The 26727-nt window shown below is 40.5% G+C and overlaps 1 protein-coding gene across 6 annotated transcripts in view; it reads right to left on the bottom strand.

The window, feature by feature from the left end:
* The window catches only part of TIAM1 (TIAM Rac1 associated GEF 1), a 326413-nt gene that overhangs the window by 72826 nt on the left and 226860 nt on the right, over window positions 1–26727 (bottom strand). For all 6 annotated transcript variants that reach the window (XM_039857285.1, XM_039857282.1, XM_039857283.1 and 3 more), the window contains 5 exons: window positions 26484–26656; window positions 10254–10478; window positions 8215–8400; window positions 3198–3344; window positions 737–811 (listed from right to left, as the gene is read on the bottom strand). In XM_039857285.1, the coding sequence (XP_039713219.1) occupies window positions 737–811; window positions 3198–3344; window positions 8215–8400; window positions 10254–10478; window positions 26484–26656 (806 nt within the window). The remainder of the gene's footprint in view (window positions 1–736; window positions 812–3197; window positions 3345–8214; window positions 8401–10253; window positions 10479–26483; window positions 26657–26727) is intronic.

Below are 26727 nucleotides of genomic sequence, written 5' to 3' on the forward strand. Positions count from 1 at the left end.
TTCTGTCATATTGATTCTGGGTCTAGGAACCAGAGGATCATACAAGGTCATGTTATCAACATCAGAACACCCATAACAAAGAGGCTGTTCGTATCAATAGGTCGGACTTAAAACTCGGATTGTCCATTTACTTAGAGGCTAGACAAAGTGGCCCAGAGGAAAAAAAAAAAAAATCAATATTCTTCATGGGTCTTCAATCAGAGCCATCTGAAAGCCCCTTGTAAGTCCTAGCACAAGATTGAGCCAAGTCTGTGAATCTTTAATCGAATACTTGTCTTGGGAGGCAAATGCATTTTTTTTTTTTAAAGAACTTATTATCAGAACAGTCTTTGGAATTAATGGGAGCAAAATTGCATGTTTTGGGCAGAGAGGGAGGGCAAAAAAAACTCACCTCTTGGGAATGGAAGTTATATATAAAATGAATTAGCAATGGCATAAACTGTTCAGCTCCCCAGAACCCCAATTTCCTCTTAAATTCTGGAGGGAAATTTAACACATTCAAATGATAAGTCATAAAAATTCTATACCAGCAGGAGAATGTTCTAATGGTAATCAAGTTTTAAGCATAAAATGCTTTTCCATCTCTTGTTGACCTGTTACATAACTTTAAAGAACTGATCACTTCAGTTTTTAATAACTGAGTCTAGTTAATTTTAGGATCCCAAGAAACTATGGCATTGTGCAATGTTGATGTACTTGTGGTACTTTTAGAAAAGAAACATGCGTTTATTTTTACCTTGCCATCTGGAACAGTGTCATCAAATATTCCCTCTAAAGACTTCTTTACAGCATCAGTTCCCTCCCCAAACACCTGCAAATACAAAAGTATTGCGTTAAGAAATGTGGGCAAGAGGGCAAATGAAACATGGGATGGAGACTGGAAAATGGGCATGGCTATTAGAAAACGTGAAATTAGTTTTCGGATGCACCTACATCAAATCCTAACGCGGGTAGTAAGTTTTACGGTAACAGATCATGTTCCTCTATCTAGATCACTTCCCACATCTTTGACAATTTAAAAAAAAACAAACAGTTTGCCTTCAGATCTGGAGAATTCACCTAAATTGAAAAAAAAAATGAACTTATAAAAGCAGTGAATTAGATTCGTTCACGATGTAGAATTTCTGCCATAGGCTCATCTACTGGATCAGATATCTAGCCAAAATAATCAGTTCGCTTTTTAATACTCTGTTGAATAGAAATTGAGACTGGACATTTATATATTTTTAACTATAACACCACAGAAAATTTTTTTCATATACGAAACAGCAATTTGTCTATTCTTTGAAATTTAATGAATCCTGCTAACTTAAAGATACAACTAAAGTCATAATAGGGTAATGATGCCCCTAGATAGTCAAAACCTAAACATGTTTTTTACAAAAAAAAGTAGTGCTTAGCCATGTGGACATGAGAAATTTTATATATTGGCTCTCAACGAGCATGTACTGTCAGAATAATAAACCGATTAAGAAAAAGCCTTTGCTCCAATGCAAATGAGACTAAAAAAAAAAACCATACAATTTTTGTCCATTTCAAAGTACTGAATCAAGTACATTTCTATTGGTATGTTTATGGCTAAGCACTACATTTTTTTTTTTAAATAACTCTTACTTTAAGAGAGAATAACAAGAATTGCTTATAAGATATGACATCGCCCTTTGATTTTTAAAAAATGTGAAAACATTCTCTTAGATTTACTTAAATTTGCTTGTATATTTCAGCAGCAATGGGCTGTAACATGACTTGGAGCGGAAAGAATTAGAAGCACATGAACTAAAGCTTTTGATGAAAGAGAAGTTCAAACCAAGTTGCAAACTGGGAAGTCCTGACCGAAATCCTGACACATATTCCTAGCGGTGATCTGAGTCAGCTGCAATGACATAGGATGCATAACGACTGACATCACCACCTCTCAAAAAAAGGGTAGAAATGCTGATGGTGAAGGCCCCCCTTTTGCAGGTATAATCAAGGGCCATCACGTCTCTAGTGTGATTTAGCTGATGAAATAATGGCTTTCCTTCAAATGATTTCTACTTCGATTTATAGAGAAGAAAAACTCATGGTAGCAAACTTAATGTTCTGCTTTCCCCAAAGACCACAGAACCACAACAGGCTCACCTGATCTCCTTCAGAGCCCGTCAAGGACACAGACACCCCGGATGTAGATGAGCGTGCTGGTCAGCAAAAGACTTATTAGTACATTAGCTTTCAGGTTTAATTTCTCTCTTCCATTTCAGTCCTTCAGTAAACTAATGGCTGGTATTGTCAGAACAAATAATAAGGGATCTCTTTATCGAGTCGGTCAATCGAACTCTTCTCACTTAACATAAGGGCTCAGAGTGAACGAGTCGAATTGGTAGTCGTCATCACGGCCTCAAGAATGCCCGAGGCCGCACTTTCTAGCCACTGCAGCCCATGTACATTCTCCTCTCCAAAAGACAGATCCCTATGTTCCTTCAGTCCTTAAACGCTGAAGCAGTTCTGGGGCAAACTCGTTTCTCAAAGCCAAAGAAGGATGACAATGACAATGGAGAGAATGTTTCCTAGACGTTAATTCTAGCAGTAAAGTGGCCTTGGCTAGTCAAAGAGTAAAATTGATGAGGTCACAGCCTGGTTTATCAGAGGCCCAACATTCAGGAGGTGCTGAGATCCCCTTCCAGCCCTAGTACCTGGGTAGTAGAGAGTCTTGGTGTTGAATGAGCACTCTCCGATTCTGCTTCCTCATACCAGTAGGCAGAGAAGCTGCTCACTTAATGTCAACCCCAAAAAGTCAAGGGCAAAGAAACAATCAGATTTCCCTGGAGGCTGCCTTTGATCCGGCGCCAGAGGCAGCTTGAAAAGATTCTGTGCTCAGGTGCCCACTTGGCTTCATCATCAAGCCCTGCTTTTTTTTTTTTTTTTAAAGACTCGGGATAAACTGTGCACTTTCAGTAGGTCTGTAATTAACCAGGGTTTGGAAAGGATGCAGGTGGGAGACTGGAGCTTGGTGAAAGACTAATAGCAGAGTTCAATGTTAGGCGTATACATTATCTATTAAAAGCATCTACCACAACTAACATCTTTGTGTCAACTAGTTGATTCTAAATAACACTCAGTGTCAATGAATACATGCACGTGCACACACACGCGCATCCCAAAGTGAGGTCGCCATGGAAGCAATCTGTGCTTGCTTTTTCGTCCCCCCTGGTACCTACCTGATTGATGCTTGGGCGTCCCTGCTTCTTTTTGGAGGTAGTGTCCAGACCCCAAAGAGAAGAAAACCTGCTCCTTCGCTTGCTTGTGGATCTGGACATGGCCTGAGTACGTCGTCGGACTCCAGTTTCACCAGTGCGAGCTGCCACCTGAGGACAGCAAGGGGGCACATCAGCAAGACAGATGTGTCAGGACCACACACCTGGTCGTCAAGGACTCCACCAAGTCTCACCCTTCAAAAACTGCTCCTCTACCTGCCGCCCAACACCCAAGCATTTAATCCTTGACTCGTACACACTAGAACTTTGAGGGCCCTTCCTGGATTCAAAATGTAAATGAAAACTTGACAAACACAATCATTGCCTGAAGTTGTCAGTAAAAATACATAAACTAGTAATAGAATATATATGTTATGTTTCTAAGAATTACATACCCTTCTAGTCACAGGCTTGAACTCTTGAACTCAAACTAACCATACTTTCTTGAGATTCTCTCCCACATGCTACTGAGCTGTTTCTTCACTCTAATGAAATAATGGTGCTTGAATATTGGCAAAAATAGTGAGACGGCACACTTTCGTTCCTGTGATTCCATAGCAAGTCTAAATTTACCAACCTCTCCTAGTTAGTTTTCTCAGAATTTCATAAAATCATTTTCCTTATTAGGGGAGTAATAGTTGTCCTCCAATATCAGTCTTCCTCTTTTCCCAATCAGAGAAACCCCAAATCTACCTGAGCATGTGGCCACACAAAGTCGACTTATTTTGCATGAGCTTATGACTTAGTTCTGGTCAATGAGAATTCAGTAAAAGGTTTATCTACAGTTCCAGGAATCAATCATCCTCAAAAAGAGGGGGTTTTCCATTATCCTTCACTTTCCTCCTGCCCGATGACAGGAAGGCCTATATGTTCGCTGGTCTGAGACATTTGGACAGAAATCTTTTCAAGGATGGCAGAACAAGACAGAAGAATCCTGGGTCTACGAAGATGCTAGAGCCACCTTATTAGCCTTGCGTGCCCCATGTTTAGGTATTTTGCTAGGAGAAGGAGAAGGAGAAGAAGAGGAGGAGGAGGAGGACGAGGAGGGGAGGAGGAGGAAGAAGCAGCAGCAGCATCAACTAAACTCCACTGAGGTATCTGCAAGGTCCCAGCAACCTAGACTATTTATTTGCGAAGGCAACACTCCAACTCTAAAACTGCCACTGTGGTAACTGCTCCAGGAGATGCTGGATCACTGTGAAGACTCCATAACGTGCATCCCAGGCAAACACTCAGGCTTAGACTTTATCCCACAGGTTGCAAGCAAAGTCTCAGGAATGAGGAACCTAAGGGAACTTCTGCCAGGATGTCTCAATAAGCCACCCACGAGCTCTCCTTTCAGGAGTATGTGTAGCGAGTCAGACTTGAAATGAAACTTCCCCACCCGCTCTTTGTGGCTGGAGATGAATGTCTTGGAACTCACTTGTTGTCACAGATTCCCACACGGGCAACTCCCCAATATGACAGCTGCCAACTGGCAGCAATTCGGGGGTGAAATACTGTTGGGTACACTAGGGGCCTCCTCAGCAGTCAGCGTGTTGGTTGGAAGGCAGGCCTCTTTAGGGTTATCAGTATTAACAGGATAAACACCCTGAAAAGCCAGGTGAGCAGACTGGCAAAAACCTCCACATATAATAAAAACAGAAATCAAAACAGCTTCTCTGCAAGGGTATTAGGGGGAAGGTCTTGGCCCCAAATAAAAACAAGAAGATGAGAAAGCTGAGAGGTGTTGTATTTTCTCAGCTTAGCAGGTAAGAAAACTTAGATCACGGCCTGTGTTAATTTGGCATCCAAGACAGCGGTGAGAAAGCTCCAAGCGCTCCAATCCACAGTTATGATGCTCCAGGTATTGTGGGGAAGGAAAACCACAAAACGAAAGGCGCATGTTTCCGTTAACTATGTAAGCATTTCCTCTATTTTCATCCTTCTCTAAGTTAAAGGTGAACGAAGGCTGTAAAAGGAATCAATGATAAAGTGCTGGCATACACCTGTGCTCACATGACAGTGTCTGTATCAGGTAAGCCAATCATCGGAAAATGAGGCTAAGCACCAGTGAATAAATGGTGTTAAAGGCAAAAACCCTAGAGGAAAAAAAATGTGCATTTGGTCCCATAGTGATATATCCATTTATAAATAGCTAAATCGATCCATAGATACACACACATGCAACATATACAGGCAAACACATACACATATTACTCTGTGTTCCTCCTTCATAGCATATCAATCAATATCTGTATCTATTGTTCTTATTTAATTGCTTATATATTATCCATCTCTCCTGCAAGATTCTATTACATATAAAAATATCAGAATATAAGACGGGAACTCTGGGCTGTTTGCTGCCATAAACCTAGATAGTAACTGACACGTGTCACACACACAAAAATATAGGTGCTGGTTGAATGAATAAATTCAAAAAACATCAAAAAGCAAAAGCAGAAATACTACATAACACAGTTCTAACAATTAAACAGTCATCCTTTTGTTCACAATTTTAGAAAAACAAAGCCTGGAAGAGAATCTCAAACAACCCTAAATATTCTCAGTTACCAGCTGACCCGAGAGTCTGTTTAACAAATGGCACTTTATTTAAGGTTCGTATAGTAACTCCCCTAAACTGTTGGGGGCCTTGTAAACTGCAAACAGAACTGCTATCCCCACGACAATAATGACTCAAAATGAGCAAAGGGATTTAGAAGAAAAAGAAAGAAAAGAAAAGAAAAAAAAAAGCTGGCAAAAGCCCGACTGGACAAGAGCTCATGAGTTTCTCAGTGATCTTTGCCCAGACAATGCCTCCCTTTGTGGCCGGAACCTGATTACTCTATCATTCTGCTCATCTGTGCAAACACGAACAATGATAACCTTCTTTCAAAGAGTACAGGGGGGACCCTTCAGTTAATTACTGCAAATCACTGGGCATCATGGGAAGCCTTCCTGGTGAAGGCTGCTTAAACTACAGCTCAAATATCTTCCCTTACACCTCCTTCTCCTGAGCCCCCCACTTAAAAGGAGGGAGAAAAATGTCTGGACAAAGGCTAAATTGAAGAACACTTTAACCCCCAGAGGAAAAAAATTCCCTGGGGTCAAACGACAATGAGAGGAGGAAAAAAATAAATATCCAATAGATCAGACTGTAAAATTCCCTGCCCAGAGGAATAGTGAACAGGAATGGATGCCGGACAGGCTTGCCTAACTTGTTCTGTCTGCAGTGAAACCCCTCATGGAAAACAGGAGTTTGCAAGGATGTACAGACACACAGATGTGCATCACTGACAACAACAACAACAGCAAAAAAACAAAGGAACAGAGAGCTGTACATACAGAATTAAATATTTTTCTTTAAAATCACTGACCAAAAAAATCTCAAAGCGTTACTAACCCTCCCGCCCGCCGTCTCCAGTTGGCCAGCTCATCCAAAGAAAAGGACACACAAATCATAGATTCTGAGATGAAGGAAATTAGAAGGTCCGAAGACAAAAGATAGAAGGGTAATATAGTGGGGCTTTTACTTCCCTTTCTCAGAGGTTAGTTTCTATGGCTTTGAAGGAAATAATTAAAGTACAGAAGTTTTAGGTAGACAGCAAAAGTATTTCCTTCAAAAATGTATCAAGCCCAGTAAGAGGAAAGGACCTTTTGGATGCTCAAGATTTAATATTGACACTGATACTGCCTCACTGGCATCATGAACTACCTTAACAAAAATGCCCCCTCGATTATTACCTTCTTACAAGGAGGTAAATCCGAATTTGTCTCAACTTTTTAGCAGAACAGGCAAACTGAGTTTTGGCTAAGTTACAAATTAGTGTCCAGGTCTTAGAGGAACAGTCTTAGAGATACAAACTGAAAACTATTTGCAAGATTTATTCATCACAGCACTTTGACCCATCACCACTAAAAAAATAGGACTTAATAGCTATACCGAGAGGTGGTAGTCAGGGAAACCGAGAGCTGAGCTGTAATTAGCAGAACAAATCAGGATGCCAGTTTTAATAACTCCAGAAATTGGTTTAAGACTTCTTTAAAAATGTAAATCTACCCTAATTATCTGAATGATGATGGTAATCTATTTATAAAGAATACAAATGCCTCTGACTGAATTACAGCTCCGAATTCAATTGATGGGTACAGCTGACGTGGCAAGCCAAGAGCAGCAGAGCTAAGGTTTTCCAAAGCAGTTTCTGGAACCTGAGGCTTCATATTTAATTCCACAGCAAATGTGCTAAGGTGCAGTACGTTTTAAGTGGGTGTTGACTTGAACACACTAAAACCGTATTACTCGCAGAGCAATTTTTGAGAAGGAGCCAAAAGTAGATAAAGCTGTTTGCAATTTAGCTAGTACATGAAATTACAGATTGCAAACACACAACACAACTATACGGTCTGCCGCTCTGGAGGTCAGATGAAAATTCTCTTCCCCAAGCAAATACATTGGTTGGGCTGGTTAAGTCATAAAAGGTCTTCGTTTTCCTCTAATGCATTAGGTGTTTATGGCCATGAAAACTAGGATAAAAATAAAATGCAAAGAGAGATCGCCAAAGAGATCTGGGTTTAATATACACCGTACATGTTTCCACATGTTTGTGAGAGAGAGAGAGAGAGAGAGCACACATTTATGTATGAGAGAGTTCTCTACTTACCATGTTGATAAAGTTAATATGAAAATATGTATTTGGGTTAAAACAGAACCCATCCAAAGGTGCCATAAGTTAACAATAAACACTACATGCAAAGAGATCTCTTAAGACAATACCGTTCATATTTTCTTAGCACAATAACTTAGGCCCCATCAAGAGAGGCTTAAGTAATCAATTCTGGAATAGAGTCAAAGGAAGATTTGCATCCACTGCAGAGAGAGAACACATCAGAAATCCACGCACAGCAGCAAACTAGAAAAATACCTTAGAGGCTCTTCTCAAGTCCTGCTGAGGATTAACAGTCAAGATGAATATTTTTCAAAACTACATCATCTGCTACTCACCAGGGCATGAAAAGATGATACAGAAAAGATTCCAAGACGGCCCATTGCCACTTTCGTCGGTCGGCTTGCAAAAGCAAGGAGCCTTTTGGGGTTTGGCAGCTCCCCACCCTGGAGGCTAGCTAAGTAACACCGGTAACGAAATAGGTCCATTTGGAATTGTTCAAGATTCTGCTCCCAAACGAAGATCTACAGCAATGAAAATAAAGGGGAAAAAACGGTGAGGAAAGGGGGAAACAAGCATTAATTTTATCCTACACAAATATTACAAATGTATACGTTGTAAAGGTCTTGATTTTAATCCTAAGGGAGAAACGACAGGTACCATAAGTGTCTTAGGTAAGAGCAGGTCAAATATTATTGTTTTCACAACTTACGTGTTTTCCTGCAAAGATCTATAGCCATAAATTCTGAATGATACATAGGAAGTATATCGTTAGCTGCTTTGTGTTCTCCCACAGGTAGAAGGACACAGGTCTATGTTTGCAGGTAGTACAAGGTCCATCAGCTCCAGGCTCTGGACCATACACCCAAGGCAGAAGTAAAAAAAAATGTAGGATTTTCAGCGCTGGAGAATTATATGACTTACCAAGAGGTGGCTTTTCATGGGAAGACAAAGAGAAGAAAAGTGAGGTGAATTAAAGATCCGAGGCAAAGAGACCAAGAGGTTTTGGGAAGAGGTGGATGGCAGAGAGTACAGGGTGGAAGTGGAAACCACTGCGTGGTAGAGACACAGTCTCTGGACTAGGTGGTCCCGACCATAGGGTACATCGCCACATTTCTCAAAATGGCAAAATAATCCTGGCCTCCTAAGGCTGATGAGATGTTTAAGCTAGATAATGTAAGAATAAGACTCGGTACAGAGTCTGGCCCATCGCGAAGGCTTGGTGATGTGGATAATGATTAACGGTTCACACCTACCTCTTTACTTTGACTTAAAATACAGTGTTAACGCACACACGTGTTCAGAGCACTACCCACAACAGCCCAAAAGTGGATACAGCTCAAATGTCCATCAACAGATGAAGGGAGAAACTGTGGCGTATACATGCAGTGGAATAGCATTCGGCCATCGAAAGGAAGGAAGTCCTGACACGTGCTACAATGTGGACCCATCTCCAAAACATCATACCGAGTGAAAGAAGTCAGACACGAAAGGTCACGTGTAATGCAATTTCACTTATAGGAAACATCCCAAATTGGTAAATCCATAGAGACAGAATGCCAGGGGCAGAAGGGAGAGCCTGCTTACCAGGTATGGTTTCCTTTTGGGGTAGATGCCAACATTTTGGCACTAGATAGAGGCTATAGATGCTCAACATTGTAAATGGACTAAATGCCATGGATTGGTTAATTTTATGCTCTATGAATTTGGCCTCCATTAAAATATAGATACAGCATCGAGTATAGAAGGAAAATATAGAGGCAGAGAAAAACATGCCATCGACTGTTCAATTCCTTAAAAGACATTTGTTCACATAATTACTTCCTAAACATTAGGACAAAGTTTCAAAGCACTACTAGGTGGCTCTGACTGACTTGAAAACAATTGAAGATGAGGCCCAAATGTCTTCTATTATCTCAATCATTCCTTTATAGCATGAAATATACTTACGCTGACCTACAGCAATTGCATACACACTTTTCAAATTGCACTCTACTTTCTCTAGATTAAGAATCCTAAGTTTATTGAGGGGGTCAGGAATGGGCCCCCACCACAGCTCCAAGTCCCCCCGATAACACAGGGAACGAAAGTGCAGACTTTCCAATTACACAAGTGCCGAGAACGGCACACCAGCAGGAGCGGAAGGCTCGTCTATTAGATGTTTGTCTTCCGTTCAATGTGATATTGTTCCCTTTAGCTCATAACAATCAATGGTGCACAATGGGCGAAGAAAACTGACAGTCACAACAAAGAATTCAGCAGCCAGGATGACAGGCTGACAATGAGGTAACGGATGATGTTTCGGGCTCCTGAGACAGCAGAAAACCTTGAAAGACCTAACGATTTCACCCACGTCTAACCACAGAAGAATGATTACCTGATCTAATATAGTTTTCTTCTTCTTTGAATCGGTGACTGAAGACAGCTGCATCTCACCCATTTTCTTCATCTTCTCGTCCATATCAATCTTTTGTTCCAGTTTTTTGATTTCTGACTTCAGGAGCCGGAGAGTGTCTTCTTTGTGGTGATGCCTAGCGACCGCAGCTGCGCAGGCAGAGTGGATGGCGGTGATCCAGTTTTCCAGCTCCGTCTGGCTGGTGGTCTGTAAGGGGGCAGGTGGAGGACAAGAAGAAACAGCCACCTCGCAGGTTAGTGGAAATGAACCAGTGCACTTCCAGACAGGCTAGGGCTACCCGTCAAGGTGACAGGTCTGGATACCCCACGAAGGAGGCCAACCCTTCTGACCTCCTCTGTCAGATCATCAATCAAGTCAGTCAGTCTGGGGTCGGACACCACCATCGCCAGTCCCCAAGGGCTGTCCAGAATAAAGCCACCACGTCTGCTCACCCAATGTACCAATTGAACTCATCTGCTGCAGTGGACTAATCGTTTACGTCCCTGTCCTCTCCACCCCCCAATTCAAGCACTGACACCCTAACCCCTGATATGATGGATGGTGTCAGGAGGTGGGGCCTTTAGGAGATGGTCAGGTCATGAAGGTTGAGCCCTCGGGCAGGGGATCTGTGCCCTTAAAAGAGGCCAGAGAGCTAACCAGCCCCTGCTTCTGCCATGTCAGGAAAGAGCTAGAAGATGCCGTCTATGAATGAGGGAACAGGCCTGACCAGAACCCAAACACGCTGGCAGCCCGATAGAGCTCCAGCCTCCAGAATGATAGAAATAAATTTCTACTGTTTATGAGCCACCCAATCTATGCTAGTTTGTCCCAGCAGCCCGAACTAAGATATCTGTACATGGGATACTTCTACACAAACAGCTTGGTTTCTAGTTAAAAGGGTCGCTATGAAGCAAAGGTCAGTTTCCAGAGAGGACCAGTCAGTTCCAAGGTGAGAGCGAGGCAGAGAGACACTATCGGCCAAGAAGAACGCCACGGCCCTGCCCTGAGTGAACCACTGCGACCCACATCCAAAGGTCCTATCCCAGAGTCGAGCAGCAATGACAAAACTAGGGCCGGGGGAGGAGTTCAAGGCGGCCAGAAGCAAAACTGTCTTAGGGGACATCTGGGAGTATCTAGGGATAGAGGCCACCCAGCAACATTCCAGCAGCTAAGAATGGCCGGGTCAAAGGGGGATATAAAGAAAACCTTGGGTGACACCTGCCGATGGGCAGGACACCTCAAACCGGGATTGCTGTGACTCAGGGTGCTCCGAAAACGAAAGTCAGAAAATGGTTTGGGGAAGACCGTTCATGTGCGGTAACGTGCTATTAGTTAACTTTTTACGAACTCTGTCAGTGAGTATTTATAAGTGTGGGGGGTGCTAGACTTCGCCAAGCATCCCCTTAAGCCCAGAGGAGTTTAATAAACGCTCAGAAGTTAGCTCAGCTTAAGAAAGGGTTAATTCGCCACTTCAATACTAAAGTAGCTGCCAACATCATTTTTCATGCATGAAACACACTGATTTTTTTTCCTGACGCATCGTCTTAGTTTCCTAACTTATTTGAGTGATGGTTTCAAACAAAATTCTATTATCAGGACCCCACCCACACATCATGCTGGCTACCGAAATATAAGTCAAGGTACAACCGCAGGTATCGAGATATTATTTCTGAATCTTACCAGTTTTGCCTGCCACAAAAAACTGCATCAAGTATTAAAAATGGTGTCTACCAAAGGAGCCACTGCACGCTGGACAAACCTAAACAATCCAGTGGTTGTTACGTTTATAACAAAATATTTACCTATGTCTAAAAAAAGACTTATACGCTACACATTCTCATAAAGAAACAGCCTAAGAACCACCTGAAAAGCACATGACATCAGTTTATGAGACCGAGAGAAGAGATGAAGACACTGGAATTCAAAAGTAAACACTTGTAGGTAGAGAAACTGAAGGGGGAAATGATCACGTCTGCATATGAGATTCATCTTTTAAAAATTTTTATTTTCATTACATCCCTAGGACTTATTCATCTTTTAACTAGAAGCCTGCAGCCCCTGCCCACCTTCACCCATTTCGCCTACCCACACCCTCCTTTCACTGTTTAAAAGTTAAAGATTCAGCTTCAAATTCTTAATATTAATCTCCTCTTAGGAAGTAATGACCTTACATTTTCTCTTCCTGTATCATTTTGAAGTGACTCAAGAAAAGCGGAGTTGAAGACCCTCTCACATTTGGTAAAACCACGATGCTTGCGCCTGCCTAGTGCAACCTGAGTGTTTGACCTGCAGTCTCTTGAGGTCTCAAACACCAGCAGGTATTTTGTTAGGTAGGGTTATTCCCCCCTCTTTTTTTATTTATTAGAGAAGGGATCAGCTCAGATGGATAAACAATCTAGGAAGAATTCTTTTCTAAAAGAAACACTTCCGAGAAGAAAATATCAAGCGTCGGCTAAGAGAGGGGGCAACCAGAATTCGTACTTGAAGCCGGCTGGAGAACAAACTGGTTCAACTGCTTTGGAAAGCTACTTGGCACTGCCTTGCGACCCCAAAAAGGCACCCCTGTACACAGACCCAACAGAAAGGCATGCGTGTGCTCATGAAAATATTATGAACCGACATGTTCACAGCAGCACAATTCCTAACGGGCAAAACTAGAAACTCTCCAAACCCCTGTCAACAGGAGAATGGATGAGTAAAGTGTGGTATAACCGCCCAGTGACATCCTCTGTAGCAATGAGAATGAAAGACCGGTAACTACGCACCACCATACGGATAACTCTCACACACATAACACCGAGGAAAAGCCAGACACACATCCGTACGGACTGTAGGATTCTATTTATATGAAGTACAGACACAGGCAAAAGCTAATACACACTGAAGAAGTCAGAGAGCAGTTCTTTGGTGAGAGTGGGGGACGGAAACAGGGGCCTCTGGGCACACACAGGCCATGCTCTGCTTCTGGGTACTGGTTACGTGGGTGTGACATGCGTGTGTCAAGCTGGTGAAACATCATCAAAACGTGCACTTTTCTGGGTATATAGTATACGTTATTAGAAGGTTTTTTTTTTTTAATCCTTCCAAGACACATTACCCTATGTTTCACATACGATTTTTCTATAACTATCCTCAAAATGTTATACTTCAGATTTCATTTTTCATTCAAAGTTGTCCCTATAAGATCGTGAACAAAGTTCAAAACAGCACGGCTCTTTCAGCATCACTCTGGCCCCCCGGTGCCTGGCACTATTTGATGAACAGCTGATTCCTTGCGAAAAGACTCACATGCGTTCCTCTTTGCATGTACAATTCAATGGAAACACAGAGCTTTTCGACTTGAGGCAAGCTGGCGTTTTCACCCATTTTAAAAGGACACTGTGGGGGAGTGTCAGATAAAATCCATGCAGAGCCAGCATGTGGCACTCAGCAGGACAGGTGTCCTGTACAGGCACCTGGCACTCAGTGCTCAGCGGAAGGTCCGTCTCCACTCTCCTCCCCAAGACGCTCCTCACTCATCTCTGCCTCAGTGAGGACTCTCTGTCCCCAAACTCTGCCACCCTAATTAGTGCAGCGAGGAAAGGAAATACCTACAACCCTGACAAAATATCTGAGGAACAGATGGAAAGATCTCAAACTCCCGATACCAGCTCTGCTAAGTACAAGAAGTAAAACTCAAAACACAAAGGAAAAATATTCATCTAGAAGGGGCCCAGGTGAGCATTTTATAGTCAGAGAAACTAAAGCTCAGAAAAATTTGGGATGACAGGGTAATTTATTATAAAACCCAATCTCTGCCAATCCTGTACTTTTTTTTTAATACGACCACCAACCCTACCCCACCCTATCCCCAACCCCAATCCCCACCCCCACAAGCCAGCTCTGATTGATTGCTCTAAAAGCCTAGCTATGGGGTCATAAATTTGTCTACTCATTAGCTTGAGCTAGGAACACAGGAGGATAAAACTTTGCTGTTTCCTTTGAAGTTAAGCGTAGCCATGTCACTTGGCTTTGGCCAATGAATTTGAGTAGAACCGATAGAGGTCACTACTTAAACTTCACAGCCAATGTCCATCGGACACATGGCAGGAATGAAATGGTATGTTAAGCCACAGAGACTTGAGGGCTGCTCCTTACTGCAGCATAATCTAACCCATGCTGACTGATACACTAGCAGGACAAGAATTCCATTTCAAACTAGGTTGTTTTTTTAAAAAAATAAAAGAGTCTGTATTACACTTGCAACCTCCAGAAGAGCCACCATCTGACAGGCTCTGCAGAACAACAGCCTTTTGTTCTCCCCACTCACTGAAAGGCGAGCTCCTTCTTCCTCCACCTTGAGGATCTCTGCCAAATTCAGCCAAGGGCAACACACTCTATTCTGACATCAGAGTTTATGTTTGCCTCCCAGTTAGGAAGTGGAAATGAATGAAGTTACCCGTTGATGATTCTTTGAAAGGTGTATATTTAATTTTGGCAAAGCAGCTACGCTGGAATTTATTTACTTAAAAGAAAGGATGATGGCAGCTGCCAGGACTTAGGCGACAGGGCAGGACGTGGGGGGTGAGGCGGGGAGGGAAGGGGATTAAGTGTTTAATGGGTTCGGAGCTTCAGGTGTGCAAGATGAACAGAGTTCTGGAGATGGATGCTGGTGACGGCTGCACAACGATGTGAATGCACTCAATGCCAATGAACTGTACCCTTAAAAATGGTTAAGATGGTACGTTATGCATATTTTACCACAATTAAAAATGGTTAAAAATAAAAGGCAGATGGCTAATAGACATATGAAAAGATGCTCAAGGTCGCTAACTATCAGAGAAATACAAATTAAAACCACAATGAGATATCTCTTCACACCTGTCAGAATGGCTATCATCAATAAATCAAAAAACAAGTGTTGGCGAGGGTGCGGAGAAAAGGGAACCCTCATATGTTGTTGGTGGGATTGCACATTGGTACAGCTGCCATGGAAAACAGTATGGAGGTTTCTCAAAAAAATTAAAAATAGATATACCTTTTGACCCAGCAACTGCACTTCTGGGTATCTATCCAAAGAAAACCAAAACAATAATTCGCAAAGATCTATGCAATCCAATATTCATGGCAGCGCAATTTACAATAGCCAAGATATTGAAGCAACCTAAGTGCCCATCATCAGAGGATTGGGTAAGAAATTATGGTTTATATATATACAATGGTATATTACTCAGCCATTAAAAAAAAAAAAATGAAATTCTACCATTTGCAACGACATGGATGGACCTAGAGGTTATTATGCTGAGTGAAATAAGTCAGACAGAGAAAGATAAATACCATATGATTTCATTTATATGCAGAATCTAAGGAACAAAAAGAACAAACCAATCAAAAACAGACTCACAAATATAGTGGACAATTTGGTGACGGACAGAGGGGAGAGGGTTTGTGGGGCTGGGAGAATGGAGTGAAGGGTTAAAGAAGTACAAATTAGTAGTTGATAGATGGTCATGGGGATGGGGAGCATGGCAGAGGGAATGCAGTCAGCATTAATATGATGGCTAGGTGGAGGGTCAGGTAGGAAGAGAGCAATTAGGGGGATTATTTTATGAACTATATAGATATCTAACCAATGCACTGTATACTTGAAACTAATTTAAATAAATTAAAATTTTAAATGATAAAAATACATATATAAAATATTAAATTAAATTAAATTAAATTAAATTAAATTAAATTAAATTAAATTAAATTAAAGGAAAAACTATACCAAGCCCCATAAAAATATATAGAAAAGTGTGCTTGCAGCTTTATGGAAAATTTAGCCACCAGCCCTTAAAACCATCAAGACTGCCTCAAGCTTCCAAACTCTTAAAATCTATCAATGGCTGAAGGCAGTTCCATTAGAGAATTTTTGCTCCTGCTGTCCTGTCTAAATAAAACAGCAGTCTCTGCCATTCTCTATCATTAAGCCCAATCAATTTCTAAGAAGCACAATTCACTCAATGAACTTTTCAACAGAGTTTGTCATTTTTCAGTGGTATACATGGAGCTATGCTTGAATGAGAGGGTAGGCAACGTCCACACTTACCTAGGTCACCAGCAAGTTAAGTAAATTCTGGAAACATTTCATGGCCGTTTATAGGCTTAAAAATTCAGAGCAAATCACAGCAGACCACTAATTTGATACAATGTTTTCCAATGCAGCCTCTCCAGGATTTAAATTCTGACATGCTACAAAAAGCTTTTTATAGGTGCTAACCTTGTATCACATTCTTGAACCAGGCAAGTTGAAGTAGAGACATCAGGTCTGATAAAGGGCCCTTCATCAGAATCCAGGGGTCAAAAAGGCAGGAAGGAGAGAGAAAACTCAATGGCTCCCTCTCAACTTCTCTATACTCATCACCTTCCATTAAACAAACAGCAGTAGACAGGTAGACAGGGCGAATTTTGTGATTCTTCCTTCGCCTTCTGGGGATGCTATAAATACTGCATAAAGTTCAGTGAGGGAAATAAGCAAAGTTCTTGCCAACAGAGGAATATAATCAGCAAAAAATGTATTTTGCATAAGGGCCCTTTGAGTGCAGAGTTAAGATGAAGCTCAGGGTTTCATTATGTATTTAAAGAGATCTAGCTTCAATTATCCAACCGAATGGAGGATACTCGGTGGTTTAGAAAATCAATGGTTTACGTGAGTGGCAGGAAAAGGGAAATTCAATTTAAACAAGAGAAATATTACAGATAATATAACAGATCTAGGAAACTAAAAGTTTGGATAAGTTGATTTTATAGAAGCACGAGATAATTATAAAGTAGACTGAACTTCTTTTTCCATGTGAAAAGACTTAAGAGGAAAAGGAATAAAGTTATGTTTCTAAGAGGCTTGTTAGGAGACAAAGTTCTTGTGTGAATTCTCAAAAGGCTTTTTTCCCATTGGGTCAGCGTCGAGCATATTTTAGAGTTTTATTTTTACAAGGCTTCATGAAGCTATCATTTTTAATATCTGCAAAGAGAATTAGAGATACTACCCCATATCTGTAAAATGGGGTTCCCCTCCTCCACTGGGCACCCCTCCTGCCCTCACCCTCCTAGCCCCTCATCCATCCAAGATGAATTCTTTGGACAAAAGAGGCTCTAGACTTCAGGAAGCCAGGCACAAAAGAAGGTGAACCTATATGCTGCAAACAGGAAAATATATGGAAGCCTTCCCTGTGTATGAAAATTGCAGGATTTATCTGTGGAAAGCTGAGTATCTATCCCCAGAGAAGAGGCCAACGAAAATTGTCAACTGGACTCCCTCGACAAAAAGGCCTTATCATCTGCTCATGCTATAAAAGCCCCCAACAGATGACAATACGTACAGAGGATATCCAAGTCCTTTTTGGTATCTTACGCTTAAATATGATCAGACAGTCAAGTATCAACAGGTCTTTGATGAAAGCGTCCATCATGAAAGGCAGAGACTAATCCACACAGAAGAAAATGCATTAGAAGGAAAGAGAAAGAATGACTTAAGCCAAGAGACATTCCTGAAAATCTTTGTCCTTTTCAGAGACATAAGAAAATTTAAAGCTCTAAACAAACAAATGCATAGGTCACCATGAAAAAGGAACATTGAGAAAGAAAGGACTGAAGAGGAGAGGAAGAGAAGGGAAAAGGGAAAGGAGAGGAAGGAAGAAGAGAGGGAGGAAGGGAAGGAGGAGGAAGAGAGGGAAGGAGAGAAAGCTTTTAGGAATTAAAAAAAAAAAAAATAACCAACCACAATTAAAAGTTCAATAGAAGGCAAATCACGATGAAGGATCAAAACATTAGTGATAAGGAAATTATTCTAAAGCTTCAAAGAGAAAATAAAGCACAAGTAAAATATTCGGAAATAAGAATGATATCAAAAAACAAGTGAACAAAGGGGAAATGATTTCCAAACTAAAATTCCAAATCACTCAAATATATTATTCAAGTAAAAGATGGATTGAAGACATTCTCCAATATGAACCAGTTTGTAAGAAATTACCACAGGTTTTTTGTTGTTGTTGTTTTTTTAAGTAAAAATGAAGGCGTTTATTAAGGAAAAAAAAAAAAAAAGAAAGACTTGAATCCAGGAATCTAACCAGGCGGGCAAAGGGAAACCCCAGGATGGCTGTGATGCATGGCATCTAGACGGCAGCCAGACTGGAGCAGGAAAATAAAGGGCCAGGACAGGGCAGGCTCTTCACATAGGGGAGATTTAGAAAATATTGCTAAGTAGCCAGAAAAAAAATAATAATAAGCAAACTAGACAGGGGAAAAAAAAAAAAGAGGCAATCACTAACTACGAGAAAAAAACAAAAAGTTGGTTAAGAAAGAAAATGACAGTACACTGGTCGAGCAGAGAATACTATTTAAATGGTCATAACAGCATGGAAACATCGTAACAGCATGACAGGGACTACTGATTTAATCCTAAATTTTCATATAACTATACAGGAAGATGAGGAAGGAGAATGTGTATATAATATAGCTAAATATCCACCCATCATAACAGAAAATTAATAGTTAGTATCTAAAGTTAAATAAAAAATAGTATGTTAATGAGAAAGGAGGTTAAAAGAAGAACAAACAAATAAAAACCCAGCTAAAATAGCTGAGTATCGTTGTTTTGGGGGAGTAAAGCAACTGGGGTGAGATGGTAAAGAAAGATGGAAAGCAAATTTCACTTTAAGCCTTTCACAGTTAATTGAACTCTTAACAAGCATGTGCTCATATTGACTTAATACAAATTTAAAATAATGTAAAAAGAAAGACCAATACTGTTAGTGACATATTATTTGGATGATACATAATAGTATACAAATTACATACTAAAATCCAGCTAAGCCACAATTATGTCTCTGTACTGTACTTATAATATATATGGGATAACCTCTGAACACACTAATAGCAGGACATGGAGTATAAATGATTCATTTGACACTTTAACATCTATACTCTCCATCAATACCCTCCGAAGAGCTAGGCAAATGGGGCCCTGTACTTTAAAAGTCTCCCTCTGGTGCCTGGAAAGGGCAGGGTCCAGGAGGGACCACTCCCCACCCCATCCCACCCCACCCCCCATACACTTTCTCTCCTTCAGGGAACTCTCTGACCCTGTATCTCATATGTGGTGTCAAAAAGATGCCCTCAGGTACTCTTAGATATAAGTCTATGGCTAGTGGGTTATTCCCACAGGCTTATCTGGTATTTCTTTCACTAGACTGCATGAGCTTGAGCCACCAGCAAGCTGCTGACTAGCTGATCTAGGGTGAGTCAAATTCTTTACATAAAGAAATTTTGCCTAAGGCTCCACACATCCTAGAATTGATACCTCTCCACAACTAATCCATAGGAAAACCAAAGGTAAATATTTCTGAAGCATCTGGCTAGAGGCAGAGCAGCTAGAGGCAGCTAGAAGACTTAGTTATGGAGTAAGTCAACACTTAAGCCAACAAAGAGAGCAAAAACTAAACAGGCAGCTTGTCCCTTCTGCAGATAACGTGAACAAGGATATAAACATCAAGGAAGATTAAACTGGGATCCAAGATAATTGCAACAGGTTCATTAGAAGAGAAGAAAAACACAAAGATAAAATTTCAATGAAGTAAATTTAAGTTCTGCATTTGGGGTTTTTGAAAAATCTACTAAAATAAAGTGGACGACACCTTCTCGGGGGTGAGTATATACCACAAGCTGAGTATGACTCCAAGTTTGTTGTGGTTTCTAACGAATTAAGGAACCGAAATGGGGGAAATGGGAGCCACACGAACCGAACTGCAGGCTGCAGAAGGCAGACTGCATGGGGGACGGGGTGTCGGGTCCGGGAAGAGGAGAGAAGAACTTAATAGCAGGGAGAATGGGGTCAGTGGGGAAGCCTAACTATGGAAGGAGGCAAACGAGGGCTGTTTACAAATACTTAAAAGGTTATGAGAAAGAATAAGCAGAAGACTTGCTGTAGACTCTAGGAGAGAAGACAGAAACAAAGGGATATGGCATAAGTCACCAGAAAGAACGGTTATCTCCACATGATGAGGAATGTTCTAGAACTTAGAACTAGCTAACCAAGCAGACGGTTGAAAAGCTGGGAGCCTGTCAGGGATGGAAATGGTCATGCAGTGGGCAGGCTGACCAGCTGCAGAGATGGGGTCTACCTTACGAGGGAGGCTGGACTTTAACCTTTTCAAGTCTAAGATGCAAAATCCCCTCTAAAGTCTTCTCTACCAAGTCCATTCGATGCCTCCTTATGAAAGACGATTTCCAGATTTTCCCCTTACCTGGCTACACTTGTCCAGAGCATGTGCCGATGACCTCTGTCAAGTGTGACACACAGACCAGACGTGGCACTTTAAGATACTCTGATACAACTCAAATCCTTAGACTTACACAGGGAGCCACACTCAACTTCTGGAAAGATATTTATTTAAGAGAAGCACAGGGAACTAGTTTTTGTAATTAAAATAACTGTAAGGAACATTTATTGCGCATTTGCTATCTATGAGACACTTCCCTTCCATTATCACATTTAATCCCCAATTCACTGTAATGGTGTAAATACTTACAACTCTTTTTCTTAGTCTCTTTTTAAATATGCACACTTTCCCTTCATATAAGTGACTTTCTAAATGATAAGAAGAAAATGTTCTATGGAAAAGCAATGACCCCTTAGAGATATTTTCTACACTTCTTTTGATATATAACTGCATGGGATTTTCTACTTAATCAAGCATCATTCTTACTCTGCCTGGTACCAATGTTCCCAAGGCATTTACTATAGGAATTAAAAAATTAATATTAGGATATGTTACCATATGTCACTAGGATATGTCACCGAGCTTTTTGGAATTGCATGTAACAACCTCCAGTAATAGACGAATGAAGGACTGAGAGGAAACTGTACATTGTAGGTAGCAGGCACTGACTCTGGCTTCCAGCCAGAGGGAAGAGCTCTAACTAAAATAGTTTAAATGCAGGAGTTACTACCTCCCTTAGCAGAGAGCACGTCACTTCCTCTACATCGGGGGCTCCAGCATTCGTGCCCACTTCCTCCCCACCCAGTGCACAAAACTCTTTTTGTACTTTAGCTGGTAATATGAATCTCCTTTCCATGGGCCAGTCTGAACAACAGTGTCAAATCAGCAGCACGTAGGCTTTGGGAAATGTGTGCACTGGGAGACCTAAGGCTGGAATAACCTATAAATTATTTCTGCAATCACGGTTGATCTCCCTTGCTTTAACCTCACCCCCTTCACACAGGTTTCTTTCAAATTCAGCCCCTCTGGAGTTATGTGGATTACAAAAAGTAGAAGGTAGAAAATGCCGTCGTGGATTCCAAACAGCAGTAATTTCCTCTGAAAAGGTTCATTTCGTGTTCTATCCCATGTAAGTAGCATAAAAATTCCATCGTTAACAAGAGGACACAGAGGTTTTCATGAATAAGGGCCTATGCTGCCACAAAAGAATTTTATTCAATGTGACCTATAGATTCTACTAGCAGTTTTATGGCCAAGAAGATCTCTTCAAAAGGACTTCACATCAGAGGTGTGTAAGTAAAAAGGAGAGTCCTAAAATCGGTCAGATTATCATCTAACTTGTGTAGTGAAGCCAGAATGACCAAAATCGAATTACGATTTAGAAATACTCCCAGTGAGTGGCTTAAACCTAAGGATGAGAAAAAGGCACTTACTGTCTTCACTGATTCTTGCCCGTGTTTTTCTGAGGTTAAACAGTAATAGCAATATGATAAATAGTACATTTAGACAACGAGAGGCTTTAGAGAAAGAGAGGCTTAATTTGAATGCAGCCCCAACGTTCAGTAACTATGTGACTTGGTGTCCAAGTATTAGCTTTTGTAAGCCTCAGCTTCACCAAACGGCATACACAATCCATATCCATAGCTTAAAATATGGATACAAAATCCAACTCACTGTTGCTTTAAGAATTAAATGTGACTCACGTTATAAAACATTTTTCAAGATGGCGGCATACAATAAGTGCTCAGTACAAGATAGCTAGCTGCTAATATGACAATAACGTTGCTGCTGCTGCTGCTGTTAGTTAGGCATTTTCTCATCTGCAAGATTTCCACTTAATTAATAAAAAGCTATGCCAAATGCACAAAAACAATGGTTTAGAAGCTACATAGAAGAATATTTTCATGACTTGAATCATGTAGTTTTTTTTAGAACAGGATACACAAAGCAAGCTAGCTATCCATAAAGGATGACTCGAGAAGTGAGAGTACATTAAAATTTACAAATTTCAGTATAACGAAGGACACCTTTAAAAGAGCAAAAAGCAAGCCACGATGTGGAAAAAGTTATTTGCAGTGCTTACAATCAACAGAGACGATCTACAAAACATGTAAAGAACTGCCATGAATCATGAAAAGAGAGACAGCCTAATGGAAGACATTCAAATAAGCACTTCGCAACAATGATACTTAATGGCCATTAAACCCATGAAAATGTGCTCAACTTCACAGTAACAGCGTAAAAAAAAAAAGAGCTGACAACACCAACTGTGGGCCAGCATGAGGAACAAGGCAAAATTCTCATAAGCCGCTGATGAGAGGAGTATAATTATTTCACTCATTTTGGGAACTGTTGAGCAGTATCTAGTAAACCTGAATGTATTCATATACCCCCTGACAGAGCAATGCCTCTCCTAGACATATACCAACAGAAATGTAGACACACATCCTGAACACAGATATAAAAGCACTCATAGCAATATTGATCATGACTGCTCCCCCAAACTGAAATCAATCAAAATGTACCCATGAAAAGGTTGCCATACATCCCAGTTAGCTTGGAGCTGTTGCAACCTGTTATTCTGGCATAAATAATAGAGCTATTATAACTCCCAAAATTATCTAGTCTCTAAAGTGTTCCAGGGAGCACCATCAGTGGCAATGGAAGAATAAGAACCTCGAAAAGCAGCTCCTTTAAGAAAACTGTCAAAAATTATCAAAATCTACTTTTTCAGAGCTCTGGAAATTAATTAGGTCTTCAACAATCTGAGGTGTATTTACTGGCGAAAAAAAATGGCTGAATCTCTATAAAAATAGCAAGCCCGGGGGCATTTTAGCTTGCCCATTTCCCATCGCCATCTTCCTATCTCCATAACTGTGAAAACCAGTAGTCTAGCAACCATTAAACAGAGCAGAATGGATTTGGAGTCCCCCTAAAACACCATTCTTAGAGAATTGTCATTATTTGACTTGTTTGGCAGTTCACAGGAACTTTCCACATACTATGTGATGTCATTCCGAACTCATTCACGCAAACAGCCTTTTTACTCCAGTAGGGACAGCGAAAAGCTATCAATAACAACTGTTTAATATTGCGGCTGTCTGAGACAGTGATTAACAGCTGGGACAAAGAAGCTGACCAAGAAACTTTAGGAAAATCAGGAGAACAAGATTTTCATAAGATATCCATAGTCCTGTGCACATACTCAGAAAATCCTGAGAAGGCCTTACACTCACCCCTCTGGCTGACCTTGAGACTCTGTGGCAAGCAGAGGTGAAGGCTAAGGCAGAGTTGTTAACTAGTTGCCTGAGTGTTGAAGGCATATCCACAAAGGACCTCAAAAAAGACTTGGAGACTAATTGCTTTCAGGTACTTAAGTAAATCTCTCAATTATTAGCTGACTACTACTAAATTAACTGAACAGAGATTTCAGTGGCCACATATGACAAAGTATAAAGATTTTACAAATTTCAAGAAAGTCACCAAACAAACAAGCAATGATAACAACAATCAACAAAACAAACTCTAGGGGTGAGTGTTAGGGGAATCTGATTTAGAGAGTCACCACACAGTTTATTATTACACAGAAAGTCCTCACTAAAGTTCACTGATAGGCTCTTGGAACTGTGTGAAATAATGTCTAACAAACCAATTTTACCACAGGCTAATTGATATAGCAAGAGTTAAGTTCCTATGGTATCTCACCAATGTTATTCGAGGACCTGCTATATTTAAAATAGATAGTTTTCTACCAAAACGTATGAGACATTGAAAGAAACAACAGAGTCCAGCACATACTCAAGATAAAGAGCAGTGAGCAGAAACGGTCCCTGACAAAGTCCTCATGGTGGATTGCTAGACGAGGAAATTAAAGCAACTACTCTGAATTTTTTCAAAGAATCTTAGAAAATAATGTCTAAGTATATAAAGTATAAAAATATTATCTCACCAAATAGAGAATATCAATAGAGAAATTTAAACAAACAAACAAACAAAAAATTTAAAGAACCGAATACAAAGTCTGGTGTTGAAATATAGAATAAAAGAAGTGAAAATTCACCAGAGGAGCTCAACGGCAGATTTCAGCTGGCATAAATATATAAAAATAAAAATCAGTGAAGTAGGTCAACTGAGATTACGCGGGTTAAGGATCGGAACAAAAAAAGAATAAAGCAAATTAACAGAGACCTGTGGGACACCATCAAGCATACCAACTTAAACATAATGGGAGTCCCAGAAGGAGAGGAGAGACATGAGCAGAAAGATTATTTAAAGAAAAAATAGCTGAAAACGTTCCAAATGTGTGTCTCTCTCTCTCTCTCTCTCTCTCTCTCTCTCTCTCTCTCTCTCTCTCTCATCTCTCTCTCTCTCTTTCTCTCTATCTCTCTCTCTCTCTCTCCTTTCACACACACACACACACACACCCATACATTCAAGAAGCTCGACAAATTCTAGGTAGAATAAACTGAAAGAAAGCATTATTTATAGACATATCATAACCAAACTATTTAAAGACAAAGACAAAATCCCCAAAGCAGCAAGAGAGAAACAACTAATCTATAAAAGGGGTCTTGATAAGCTTAAGAGCTGATTTCTTCTCAGAATCCATGGAGGCCAGATGGCAGTGCAATGATAACTTCAAAGCACTAAAATAAGATGGTCAATCAAGAATTTTATATCCAGCAAAACTATGCTTTAAAAATGAGGGAAGCAATGAAGACATTCCCAGATAAACAAAAGAGTCCTGGCTTAGATGACAAAATACATATTCACTCTATTCAACTAGTAGGCTACATGCGTGTATGTGGGCAGAGGAGTGGCTTATTAGGTGCTAGAAACTGTTTCTTGACCTGGGTGGTGGTTACATGTTTATTTTGTAGTACTTCACTGAGCAATACATTTATGTTTTGGACACTCTTGTTTATGTGTGTTTTACATCATAAATTTAAAGAAAGAAAAAACAGATTTTTTTCTGTTCACAAATAAAGTCACTATTTTATATTTATTACTTTAATTGCCCAAATGAAAATAACTGGAGGGACCAAACTCGGAAACTTCAGGAAACACCTATTACTCTCTTCTATGCCTTTGCTCCAGTTCTCTCTTCTGCATGGAATATTCTCCTTCTCCATTTCACCTGATTCATCCCTAGGCCCTCTTTATTACTGACTGTCAGGCTTTACCACTATAAAAATCCGTTCCTGTATCTATCTCCCAAATTATATGTGAACACTTTTAAGAGTAGGATCTGTGTCAAAACTTCTGGATATTCTCAATAGCAATGTGCCCAGCACATAGAAAGCATAGAAAAGAGGTTTGAGAAAATTCTGACTACGGGAATAAATGAAGAAAGCCTTCCTAACTAACACTACAAAAAGTTCTAGCAGAGGGTATCACAACTGACCAAACTCAAAGGGTTCCATATAAAATCAAATGTTAACCCTGAAATGATTTGCAGGTTAGCTTTTTTAAATATAATTAACAGTCACACTTAAGAACATTGAGTACAAAGATTTGATGAGGTGAGGAAGAGAAACGATTTGGGTATAGTTAGTCATTTCTGGAATGTCATTATTTTACTTTATGAGTAATATTAGAAGAGAACATATTATGATAGAATAAAATTTGACAGCTCAAATCATGTCTAAATTAAGGAATTCATCTCTTTTCTAAAGCGCCACATAAACGATATTGAGACTACAATGAAAAATCCTTCAACCCGAAGCAAACTGTATAAGGTTCTCAAATTCAATTCATGGCCCTCCTCAGGATTCCATTTGGAACCCTCTGGGTGAGGAGCTCGATCATTCCCGGATTTCTGCACAGATGTTTGTCTTTCATCATTTTTTTGTTTCTATAAGGAGCAAAAGATAAAACCCACCACTAAAAGGAAAACAGGGTGGGGTATACAGGCAGGAGAGGAAGCTACCTGGTTCGGAGATCTGAAATGTCCGCCAGGACAAACTCTACAAACCTGAAATAGGAAGGCATCGCCCAGGGAATTGCTGAGGCAGAAGACAAAGTCCTTCTTGGGGTGCTCAGGCACAGCCTGCACAATGCTGTTCTCCACCCAGACGGCGTGCTTGGGGATGCTGTTGTGGTCTATTCCAGACCTGCCATCACTCTCGTAGAAAAAGAGCGTGCACCCTGAGGAAACAGAACAGGGGTCTGCATGAGGATTTGGTGCTGACGTGACAAAAAAATTTGTAGCTTTATAA

This window comes from Pteropus medius, unplaced genomic scaffold (genome assembly GCF_902729225.1).
Source record: "Pteropus medius unplaced genomic scaffold, Ma_sr-lr_union100, whole genome shotgun sequence".
NCBI lineage: Eukaryota > Metazoa > Chordata > Mammalia > Chiroptera > Pteropodidae > Pteropus > Pteropus medius.